We start from the raw sequence: 12,458 nt of genomic DNA, 5'->3' as shown, positions 1-12,458 counted from the left end.
TTGACGGAAGGGCTCGAGGGATAACGGTAATGGTCAGCAAAAGGGTACAGTTCCAGGTGGAGAAGGTGGTTACAGGTCAGGGGGGTAGATATGTGATTGTGACAGGGGTGCTGGACGGGATGTTAGTGGCGCTGGTAAGTGTGTATGTTCCAATTGGGATGATGTAGGCTTCGTGAAGAAGGTGGGGCCATCCCCGACTTGGACACACACAAACTGATAGTAGGGGGAGCTGGAACTTTGTGCAGGAGCCAAGGTTGTACAGGTCACAGCCGCACTCGCTGGTCCCATCGCGCGGGGGGGGGGGGGGGGGTGAAGTGAAGGTGTTGGCTGGGCCAATGGTGGAAATGGGAGGGGTGGACCCTTGGAGGTTTCTGCACCCAAGGGAGCGGGAGTACTCGTTTTTCTCGGTGGTCCATTAGGTCTACTTGCGGATCGACTTTTTTGTGGTGGGGAACGTGCTGCTGGCTGGGGATAAGGGGTCGGAGTACTCGGCAATTGCAATATCAGATCATGATCCGCATTGGGTGTATATAGTATTGGAGAAGGGGGTAGTACAGAGGCCGGGGTGGAAATTAGATGTGTGACTGTTGGGGGACATAGGGTTCAGCGACAAAATTGAGAAAGTAATTGAGGAATGTGTAGGTTTTAACTGCACGGGGGAGGTGTCGAAGGCAGTTGTCTTGGAGGCTGTAAAGGCAGTGGTGAGGGGTGAGGTGATCTCATTTAAGGCTAGGGTGGACAAAGAGGAGAGGTTGGAGCGTCAGAGGGTAATAGATGCGATGTTGGAGGTAGATAGGAGTTATGCAGAAGATAGGGATCCAGTGAAATTGGAAAAGAGGAAGGAACTACTGGCGAGCTTTGACCGACTATCTACCAGGAAGGCGTTGCGCCAATTGAGGTGAGCAAAGGGTGCAGTTTACGAGCATGGCGAGAAGGTGGGGCGTATGGTAGCGGGTCAGCTTCGGAGGGAGGCGGAAGCAAGGGAAATTGTTCAGGTGCAGGACAGGGCAAGGAAGTTGGCGGTGGCTCCGGATCAGATTAACAAAGTCTTTAACAAATTTTATGAGTGGTTGTATAGGTCGGAGCTACCTGGGGAAGACCAGGAGATGCAGGAATTTCTAGATGGGCTGGAGTACCCGAGGTTAGGGGAGGGGTCAGGGCTACATTGGAAGGAGCGATAGTGGAGCGGGAGATAGAAGATGCAATTGGGAGGATGCAGTCGGGGAACGTGGCAGAGCCGGTTGGTTTTCCGGTGGAATATTATAAAAAATTCAAGGATAAGCTCGAACCGCTGATGGTGGGGATGTTTGAGGAGGTGATAGGGAAGGGGGATGTTACCACAAACCTTGGGGCAGGCACGATTTCCCTGTTGATTACGAAAGATAAGGATTTGTATATGCCCATATCTCTTATAAATGTGGCGCAAAGGTATTGGTGAAGGTACTGGCAGGTAGGCTGGGGGAGTGCCTCCCGAAGCTGATAGGTGAGGATCAGACGGGGTTTGTGAGAGGGAGGCAGCTCTTTTCGAACATTAGGAGGATGTTGAACGTGGTTATGGCACCGGCGAAGGGGACGGAATCAGAGGTAGTTTTGGCAGTGGGCGCCGAGAAAGTGTTTCACTGGGTAGAATGAGGATACTTGATGGCAGTTCTGAACGGTTTGGGATTGTACCACGATTTGTGGTTGGGTAAAGCTACTGTCTGAGGAGCCGAGGGCGAGTGTCTGCACAAATTAAGTCAGCCCGGGATACCTTTCTCTTCACCGTGGGACAGGAATGCCCTATGCCCTTCACCCCCTGTTGTTTGCACTCGTGCTCGTGATTGAGTCATTGGCCATCGCGTTAAGAAGTTTGGAGTTATGGAAAGGGATAGTGCGGGGAGGTAGAGCATAGGGTGTCCTTGTATGTCGATGACTTGCTGTTATACGTGTCAGAACTGAGTGTGTCAATAGGGGGAATATTAGAGCTGCTTCGTGTGTTTGGGTCTTTCTCGTGGTACAAATTAAATCTAGACAAGAGTATTTTGTGGTGTCTCGGCCAGAGGTGGGGGCTGTGGTGGGGTGGGGCTGCCATTCCGTAGAGGAAGAACTCATTTTAGATATCGTGGGGTGCAGGTTGCTCGGGATTGGGGGCGGGGGGGGGGGCTCCGTGGGTACAACATTTCTAGCTTGGTGGGAAGGGTAAAAGCTGATCTGGCAAGGTGGGATGGTTTCCCTCTGTCATTGGTGGGTTCGGTATAGGCGATTAAAATGAATGTGTTGCTGCGATTTCTGTTTATTTTCCAATGCCTGCCGATCTTCCTGCCATAGGCTTTTTTTTTAAGAGAGATTGAAGGCAGTTTCGCCAGCACTTCAGGTTGGGGGCAGGGTCAAGGGAAAAGCCGATTCGGGGGAATCAGAGATTTGAGCCAGGGAAGTGGGATGGGAATTTTCGGAGATGGGGGAGTTAGGGCACTAAAAGATTTGTTTCTTGGGGGTCGGTTTACAGGAATGACGGAGCTGGGAATTAAGTATGGGCTGGAGCAGGGGGAAATGGTTAGATACATGCAGGTTCAAGACTTTGCCAAGAAGGCCTCCACGTTGCTGGACGAAATGATGACGACAGGGGGACTGGAGAAGGAGGTAGTGTCAGCGGTTTAGGGGGCTATTTTGGAAGAGGAAAATGCACCGCTGGAAGGGATAAAAGCAAAGTGGGAGGAAGAGTTGGGAGAGGGTGTGGAGGAGGGCTTCTGGTGTGAGGTGCTCTGGAGAATGAATGCCTCCACTTCATGCACGAGGTTGGGGCTGATACAGCTGAAGGTGGGATAAAGAGCACACCTCACAAGGGTGAGCTGGCTCTTTGAGGAGGCAGAAGATGTGTGTGCAAGGTTGCCGGGGGGGGGGGGGGGGGCGCAAACCACGTTCATATGTTTTGGTCCTGTCCAAAGCTGCAGGATTACTGGAAGAAGGTTTTTAGGGTAACCTCTAAAGTGGTGCACGTGAAACACTGGACCCGGGCCCTCGAGAGGCCATATTCGGGGTGTCGGACCAGCCGGGGTTGGAAACGGGTGGGGAGGCAGATGTTGTAGCCTTCGCCTTGCTGATCACCCGAAGATGGGCATGGAGGTCAACCTCTCCACCCTGTGTCATGGCGTGGCGGGGGGGACCTGTTGGAATTCTTAACTCTTGAGAAGGTTAAGTTTGAACTGAGGGGAAGGATGGAAGGGTTCTACAATTCATGGGCGTTATTTATTATGCACTTTCAAGAATTGGATGACATCGAACATTATTGGGGGGGGACTGTGTATGTTGATGGTGACTATGGGTGATTCTTGATTCTTTTTTTGATTTGATGTTTGTGGTGACATGTGGTTTGTTGTTTGGAGGTGGTGGGAGGATGGGACTGTTGATGTTGATAAGGGGATTGACACTGTCTTTGTCACCGTTGATTGTGGGTGTAAACTTTGAAGAAAATGTGAAAAAGGAGGAGAATAAAAAGTATGTTTTTCCATCTTGGATCCCTCATCACCTGCTGCTGATCTAATCTAGCAGCTATGTCTTTTAGGACTCGCCAGCTCGGTCTGTGGTGGTACTACCAAGCCACTCTTGGTGATGCACATTGAAGTCCCTCACCCAGAGTACATTTTACGCCCTTGCCGTCATCCGTGCTTTCTCCAAGTGGTGTTCGACATGAAGGAGTACTAATTCATCAGCTGATTGGGGGGGGGGGGGAGGGGGGGGGTAAATTTCCTCCCTCTGTACCACCTGCCACATCTGTCAACGGTGGGACAGGACATACCCAGGGATGGTGATGGTGTCTGGGACATTGGCTGTAAGGTATGATTCCGTGAGTGTGACTCGTCTGTGAGACAGCTCTCCTAATTTTGGGACAAGAGGTTTGCGAGGAGGATTTTGCAGGGTCCACAGAGCTGAGTTGTCATTTCCGGTTCCTAGGTGGTCTGCCTGGTTTTGTTTCCTTTTGTTGATGTTTTAGCAGTTTGATACAACTGAGTGACCATTTCAGAGGTCATTTGAGAGTCAACCACATGTAGACCCGCCGGACAAGACGAAGAGGGAACATTTCCTTCCCTAAAGGACGTTAGTGAACCAGACCGCTTTTTACAACAATTGACAGTGGTTTCAGATTTTTCTTGAATTCAGATCCCACCATCAGCCATAGTGGGATTCGAACCCGGGTCCCCAGAGCATTACCCTGGGCCTGTAGATTACTAGTTGAGTGACAACACCACTATGCCACCGCTTCCCAAATAAAGAGAGAGGAATAATGCACAGTAAGGGCAGAGAAATTAAACAGATTAAATAATCAGCAATGTCAGTCTCCTGTAACTTAGTGCAACAATAATGAAGGTGAATATAATGAATTATTTGTTGATTTGGGTGTACAGACAATAGTCTCACTTTGTCCTTTTCACTAGGTATAGTATTTCGAACTGTGATTCTGCAGTGGAAGGAACACCAGATGACATGGCTCTAGTGGATTCTGTTTCCTTACGAAGACAGGTACTGCATAAATTTATTAACACTCACATCAATGCTTCTGCACATTTATACCTATGTACCTACCTAATGGGCTTCTGGCAAGTTAAACTGAGGAACCTAATTGGCAGCACCTCGATGTCAGATGTTTGCCTTTTAGCTGAGAATGTGACATAATGAAAGAAAGGAAGGGAGATGAAATAATGCACCAAGCATTACCCTTCCTATTCCTTCCCACCTTCAGACATAGGAGCACAGGTAGGCCATTCGGCCCATTGAGTCTGCTCTGCCATTCAATGAGATCATGACTGATCTGATATGATCATCGTTCACACTTTTCTGCCTTATCCCCATAACCCTTGATTCCCTGACTGATTAAAATGTGTCTATCTCAGCCTTGACCCAGACTTTATCACCCTCTGCGGTAAAATGTTCCATAGATTCACTACCCTGTGAGAGAAGAAATTGCTCCTCACCTCTGTTTTAAATGGGCGACCCCTCTTGAGTTTGTGCCCTCTGGTCCTAGACTCTCCCACAAAGGGGGAAACATCCTCTCAGCATCTACCCTGTCAAGCCCCCTGAGGATCCTATATATCTCAATAAGGCCGTCTCTCATTTTTCTAAGCTCCAATGAGTATAGGCCCAACCTATTCGACCTCTCCTCATAAGAAAATCCTTCCTGCCCAGGGTCAAGGTAGTGAATGTTTTCTGAACTGCCTCCGAAGCCAGTATATTTTTCCTTAGATGAGGGAATCAAAACTGTTCACAGAATTCCAGATGTGGTCTAACTATAATTTTAACGAGACTTCCCAGTTTTTATACTCCATTCCCTTTGAAATTAGGCCAACATTCCATTTGCCTTCCCTATTACCTGCTGAACTTGCATGCTAGCCTTTCGTGATTTATGCACCAGAACCCCCAACTCCTGTGCTGCAGCATTCTGCAGTCTTTCTCCACCGAAGTGCATAACTTCACATTTTACGACATTATATTCCTTCTGTCAAGTTTTTGTCTTAACCTGTATCCATCTGTAGACTCTGTGTCATCCTCACCACTTGCCTTTCCACCACAAAGGAAAGTCTTCTCGGCACGTTAATGCAATGAGCTTGAGCAATGCTTGTACTCCTATAACATAATTATTTTTCAAATTACATTGAACAGGAGTAATTGGATGCTTCCCTTTAACTGTGATATTTGTTTTCTGTCTTGCTGTCAAGATAATCAAACTCAACCGCCGACTCCAGCTCCTGGAGGAAGAAAACAGAGAGCGCACCCGACGGGAAATCATTATTTACTCAATCACAGTGGGGTTCTGGTTGATCAATAGCTGGCTTTGGTTCCGACGCTGAATAGACATTTTATGAATCTGATCATGTGCTAACCGAACAACAGGTCTTTTGAAAACCAGCTGGTGACATGAAGGGCCAGAGATGGTTTATTGCTTCTTCTGTATCACACAGACTTCCTCGAGGTCCATGCACTGATTGCTCACTCCATACAACACAGGAAAAGGAATCATGGGGACAAAGGGATGTTTTGTTGCTTTGTTTAAAAATATTTATTACATCACTTCATGAGACATTTATCGGCTCATTTTGCATGCCCATGATTAGGGAATGTGTGGCTTTCAGGGCTTTTAAACATATTATTGAACCTGATGTGCATGTGACTGTATAGGACCAGTATAGAGGGTGTCATGGAACAGAACAGAGTAAAGCTAACGAGCTGTTTTTTGAATTTAAGACTTATTGATCGGATGAATTGCATTTAAAAGACTGCAGGAGTTTTATGTGAAGGGATGTACATAAACACATTGTGCATGTATTCCATTGTCACGTAAAGATGAATTTCTGGTTATGGACCCCTATGTTTTCTGTTTTTGCACTGAGTTTGAAAGAAATACTGTGGGGTAAGGCAATAGAACCTTTTTTCTTTTTTGAGTGTGCATCAAAAATATACCCGCCTTTCATTGACTTTTAGTTGGAATTTACATCATGCTAATCTACCTTCCTTGTATATATTTAGTTGTGCGTTGAAATGCCAGTATGCTTACTTTTGGCTCCTGGCATTCCTGTGCTCCACTGAAAGCAATTAGCAGCATTGGTTGCTGAAAATAAAGCCAGCCACCAGTATTTCATTTGAACATCCGTCCTCTGAAACTGTTAATGGATTTGTTCTGTTAGTACTACTCTGCAGTAGCATTCCCAAAACAATGTTTTGTAAATATGTGCAATCGAGCAAGTTGGGGGTGGGAATATCTTTTTCCGTGAATGCTGAAAGAGGCCACTGTGCAGCCTTGACCTAACGTATTCCCTTAGTGTTTACACTGTAAAGATTTCAACTATATGATGTATCTTTTAGTATATCACCTACTTTGTACTTGACTTGCAGAAACACAAATTTAAATCTTGACCTTGTTGAAGACCTTTACTGCAGAAGCATTGAATGCAAGCATAACTTTAAGGAAACATACTTTCTAGATTTATGCTATGTAAATCTTTTAAATGTGTCAAACTTTTTTTTCTATTGTACCTTTTATGTGAAGCAAGCTTGCAGAATTATCTGAAGTATGGTTGTGTATGTAAATATAGTTGACTATATACAATGTGACAAATAAAATGAAATCTGAATATTGTGCTAGTTTCACACCGGTGTGTGTGACAATCATTTCTTGTTGGTTGGCTCACGATTGGGAGAAGATAGGATTAAGTAATCCACAGGACTGGGCTAATAATCTAGAGAATGTGAATTCAGATCCCAAAAGAGCATTGAGAACTTGACTTCAAGATTTATCTTTCAAAATTTTGGAAATAATATACCTGTTACCAGCAACAACCATTACAAAGTCGCCAGATTGTTGTAAGAGCCAAACAGTTTTTTTTGGGGGAAAGGAAACTCACTGGGTTATCCAATTTGTCCTATCGATATAACCTACAGATCTCTGCACTGTTCCATTCTGGCCTCTTGCACATTCTCGATTTCCATCACTCCACCATTGACGGTCACACCTTCAACTTTCCAGGCCCTGAACTCTGGAATTCCCTCCCTAAACCTCTGCCACTTTGCTCCTCTCTCTTTGACGTTCCTCAAAACATACTTCTTTAAACAAGCTTTCGGCCAGTTGTCCTGCTATCTTGAGTATAGTTTCAATTTTTGTTCTCTGTTGTATGTGACTCTCTGACCCCACACCAATGTGGCCAAGTTGACACTGAAATAACCTAGCAAACCACTCAATTGAAGGCCACTGCCAGCCCCTCAGAGCAGCTAGGGCTGATTAATAACTACAGGTCCTGGCTATGATATCCACATGAATCAATTAATTTTAAATAAAATTATTACTGAATTGTATCATGTTTAAAGAAGATGGACCAAATAAGTTATTTTGGGAGTTCTGGAAGCTTTTTAACCCTTAAGTATTCAAGCCAGGCTGTTTTAGCTTCTGGACTGTTTTTCTGTGATTCAGCGGAGATGTTGATTGATGCACTGCTTCCGTCTGTGCTTGTAATTCCACAGTTAATCAGGAATTAAGTGTTTTATTCTAAGTTCAAAAATGGAGGCGATGTATTATAGTGTAAAATAGGAGTGCAATATGTGCTGTTAGGGGGAAACTGTGCAACATCTGACAACATGTGGGTAGCACAGTGGTTGGCACTGTGGCTTCACAGCGGCAGGGTGCCAGGTTCGATTCCCCACTGGGTCACGGTCTGTGCGGAGTCTGCACATTCTCCCCGTATCTGCGTGGGGTTGCTCCGGTTTCCTCCCACAGTTCAAAGACGTGCAGGTTAGGTGGTTTGGCCAAGCTAAATTGCCCTTTGTGTCCAAAAAGGGGATAGGGTGCGAGTGAGGGCTTAAGGGGTGGGTGCAGACTCGATGGGTCGAATGGCCTCCTTCTGCACTGTATGTTCTGTGTCCCAAATGGTTTTATTTAGTGCTTTGTCCTGTTATGTGCCTTGAGATTTGAAACGGGCTGTTAGAATTGTTGCCTTAGTGGTGAATAAATCCTACATCACAACTACCCGTGTTTAATACTGCTGCCTCACAGCGCCAGGGACCCGGATTTGATTCTGACCTTGGGTGACTGGGGTTTGCAAGTTCTCCCCGTATCTGTGTGTGTTTCCTCCGAGTGTTCCGGTTTCCTCCCACACTCCAAAGATGTGCAAGTTAAGTGGATTGGCCATTCTAAATTGCCCCTTAATATCCAAAAGGTTAGGTGAGGTTACAGGGATAGGGTGGGGGAGTGGGCCTAGGTAGGGTGCAGACTTAATGGGCCAAATGGCCTCTTTCTGCACTAGGGATTCTAGGATTATTCGGTAACCACATCCAAAGAGAGTGTTGCTGACCATGGACCTCCATGATAATCTTTGTCTGGAGGCATGCAAATCTTTGGTGGTATATTCATCCAGTTTGCAAGTCTCTTTAGAAAGATTGTTCTTTGTCTACCTCAATCTCTTTTACCATCGACCATATCCCATCAGCATCAGACTTTATAAATCATGGTTTCTTAATATGTGCCCAAGAAATCTGTCATGAGAATGTCACTTTAAGAAATGTTTGTCTGCTCAAGTTACTGCAGTGATGTCAAGAGTGTGGGTGCAGCTGAGCTCTGGTTCTACTTTTTAGTTTCACTTTGAGAAAAGCTTGGGTGTGTCTGTTTATTTGGTTTTGTTTTGGTGTTGGAGCTTCAGCCAGCCAAAGAAGGTGTAATGTTGTTCTCTCTGCCATGTAAAGACCATCTCTTGATCATTTGGTGAATTCAGAGTTATAACTTCTCAGTAGTGAATTTAAACCTGATGTACTTCTGTTAAAAGTTTTTTTTTATATCTTCTGGATGTTAAAAGGAAAGTTTAAGGATTATTTAGAGTTGTATTCTCTGGGGGTTGTATTTGAATTGATGGTTGCTAAGATGTTCACTGTATGTTTTTAAAACGGTTAACTTGAGTTCATGGAATAAGTATTGTTTTGCTTTAAAAATTACTGTTAGATGTCTGCTGCACCACACCTGTAGAATGGGCTGTGTGCTCCCCATACCACAATCTATTAAAAGTTGTGGGTCAGGTGAACTCCATGATACATTTTGGGGTTCTCTAAACCCTGGCCCATAACAAATTCCAACTGTCACTTCCTGATCTTGATTAGCAAATTTCTTTAGTTCTCGGATTTTACCAGCACCTCCTCTTTGGTACTATGATTTGTCCGAGATATCCTAATTATTCACCTCAAAAACCACAACTCTGCAGCCTCAATTCTTCTTTGTATTGCTTCACTGATCGTCCAACACTCATTTTCCTACTTCAAAATTGGTGTGATGTAGCATGCCAAGATTCTCAGCTTTGTTTTCATGGCTAATTGAGTTGATTGTAATCTTTCTCAGTTTTTGAAATGTATCTTTGGCTAGTCCAATCCTTTGTCTTGTGTCTTGGTTGCGCTTTCTGCCCGATGTTAACCTACTCCCTCGGTAACAAATGTGTCTACCTGTGTGACCTTTTTATTCTTCACTGTGATCTTGCATTCATTCTGATAATACTTTCCTTTTGGACACTACTAGATATTTTGTTTTCTTCGAATTTATGCTTGACCTTTCTATCTTAATATCAAGATTATTCTCAGCAGTTTGAGATGCATGCAAATTAATGTGGCTCGAAGCATGTCTCTATATTACTCAGCACAAAAGAGCTTGGACATCCAAGAAAAAGCTGCAACAGTAACTACAGTTAGTACCAAAATGTCAGAAACTTTAACAAATTATGTAATTGTTGGGAATGGAGTGGTACTTGTGTGTTGTACATCTCCCCTGAGCAATTTCTGCACCAACCACAGGTGAAATAAAATTGAGGATGCATCTCATAGCATCATATAAATTTACAGATTGAGAGACCATTTGACCATCATGTCTCTGCTGGCTGAAAAAGCAACCCAGCCAAATCCTGCCATGGTGCTCTTGGTTATAGCCTTGTGCATTACAGCGCTAAGTGCATATCCAAGTACTTATTAAAATGTGATAACAGTTTCTGCCTGTACCATGTTTTTGGCAGTAAATTCCCCACTGCTGTTTGGGTGAAAAAATAATTCCCCTCAACTCTTCTATCATACTTCAACGAAATCACTTTAAATCTATCCACCTGGTGATTAAACTTTCTGCTAGATGGAGTAGGGGGGGAAAGACTGCTGACGAGTAAGGGACTTTCGGGGGATTGGAGTGGAGAGCAGAGGGCGGTAGCTGCCGAGGGGCGGACCAAGGGAGGTGCGGGACATGGGCTAATGGCTGGCCTAGGAAAGGTCATGGCTGATCGACAGGGGAGGAGCGAGAGAGGCCCCCCCCCACCCAACTAGTTACGTGGAATGTTCGTGGACTGAATGGGCCTGTCAAAAGGGCCCATGTGTTCACACACCTGAGACTGTTAAAAGCGGATGTGGCCATGCTACAGGAGACACACTTGAAACTGGGAGACCAATTCAGATTGAAGAAAGGATGGGTCGGACAGGTGTTTCATTTGGGACTGGGCTTTAAAACGAGGGATGGCCATCCTAATTAACAAGAGGGTGGCATTTGACGTGGGGAGAAGAGAGGCAGACCCGGAGGGTAGATTTATTATGGTCAGTGGGAAGCTGGAGGGAATGGCAGTGGTGCTCGTAAATATATACGCCCCAAACTGGGACGATGTCGCGTTTGTTAGGAAGGTGCTGGGAAAGATCACTGACCTGGACTCGCACAGGCTGGTTATGGGGGGGTGACTTCAACACAGTCCTGGATCCGAGATTGGACCAGTCGAATTCTAGGTCAGGGAAAGTATCGGCAATGGTGAAGGAATTGCGGGGGTTAATAGAGCGCATGGGAGGGGTGGATCCGTGGAGATTTGGGAGGCCAAAGAGCAAGGAATATACATTTTACTCCCATGTGCACAAGGTATACTCCAGGATAGATTTCTTTGTACTGAATAAAACACTGTTAGCGGGGGTGGAGAACACTGAGTACTCAGCAATTGTGGTGCCAGACCACACGTCACATTGGGTGGACCTACAGGCAAGCACAGGAAAGTCTCAGCACCCACAGTGGAGATTAGATGTCGGGGTGCTAGCGGACGATACGATTTGTGAGGGAGGCCATCCAGGGGTACATAAAAAACAATGATACGGGAGAGACCGCGGCGGGAGTGGTTTTATTTTGATTCGAGCCCATGTGGAGAAAACTGAGCGGCGGAACTGGACAGATTGATTGGAGAAATCTTACAGGTGGACAGGAGGTCTGCGGAGTCTCCAAATGAGGAGCTCCTGAGGGAGCATCAGAGACTCCAAATGGAATTTGGCTCCTTTCCACAGGTAAGGCGGAGGGACAGCTGAGGAGGATAAAAGGGGCAATACATGAATATGGGGATAAAGCTAGCATGATGATGGCACATCAGCTGAGGAAGCAGGAGGCGGAGAGAGAAATAGAGAAAATAAAGGATATAAGAGGGAAGGTAGTGATGGACCCTGGGCGGTTAATGACGTGTTCCGTAAATTTTATAGTCGATAATATGAGTCAGAATCCCAGCCAGGGAGGAGGGTATGAATCAATTCCTAGAGAGGCTAGAGTTCCCGAAGGTAGATGAGGAGCTGGTGGAAGACCTTGGGAGCCCAATTTGGCTCGGGGAGGTGATAGATGGGTTGGGGGCGATGCAATCGGGTAAGGTCCCAGGACCTGATGGATTCCCAGTGGAATTTTATAAAACGTTCTCTGAGTTACTGGGGCTGCTCCTGGTTAAGGCTTTTAACGAGTCTCTGAAGCTGGGAGTACTCCCCCCAATGCTATCACAAGCACCAATTTCTCTCATCCTGAAGCGGGATAAGGACCAGGAGAACTGTGGATCGTACAGGCCAATTTCCCTGCTGAACATTGATGCTAAATTGCTGGCAAAGACCTTGGCCACTCAAATAAAGGATTGCGTCCCGGAAGTAATCGGGAAAGATCAGACAGGATTTGTGAAGGGCAGGCACCTGACATCTAA

At 45.7% G+C, this 12,458-nt stretch overlaps 2 protein-coding genes across 6 annotated transcripts in view; one reads left to right on the top strand and one right to left on the bottom strand.

Moving 5' to 3' along the window:
* The window catches only part of mffa (mitochondrial fission factor a), a 32,931-nt gene extending 25,812 nt beyond the window's left edge, over positions 1–7,119 (top strand). For all 5 annotated transcript variants that reach the window (XM_072473991.1, XM_072473993.1, XM_072473992.1 and 2 more), the window contains 2 exons: positions 4,413–4,497; positions 5,691–7,119. In XM_072473991.1, coding sequence (XP_072330092.1) covers positions 4,413–4,497; positions 5,691–5,822 — 217 coding nt within the window. In that variant the 3' untranslated portion in view covers positions 5,823–7,119. The remainder of the gene's footprint in view (positions 1–4,412; positions 4,498–5,690) is intronic.
* Positions 1–12,458, bottom strand: part of LOC140389659 (transmembrane 4 L6 family member 20-like) — a 165,455-nt gene that overhangs the window by 92,174 nt on the left and 60,823 nt on the right. The gene's annotated exons all lie outside the window — the stretch shown is intronic.

This window comes from Scyliorhinus torazame, chromosome 14, assembly GCF_047496885.1.
Source record: "Scyliorhinus torazame isolate Kashiwa2021f chromosome 14, sScyTor2.1, whole genome shotgun sequence".
Taxonomy (NCBI): Eukaryota; Metazoa; Chordata; class Chondrichthyes; order Carcharhiniformes; family Scyliorhinidae; genus Scyliorhinus; species Scyliorhinus torazame.
The sequence above is the reverse complement of the archived record's forward strand: the minus strand, read 5'-3'. Positions and strand labels throughout refer to the sequence as shown.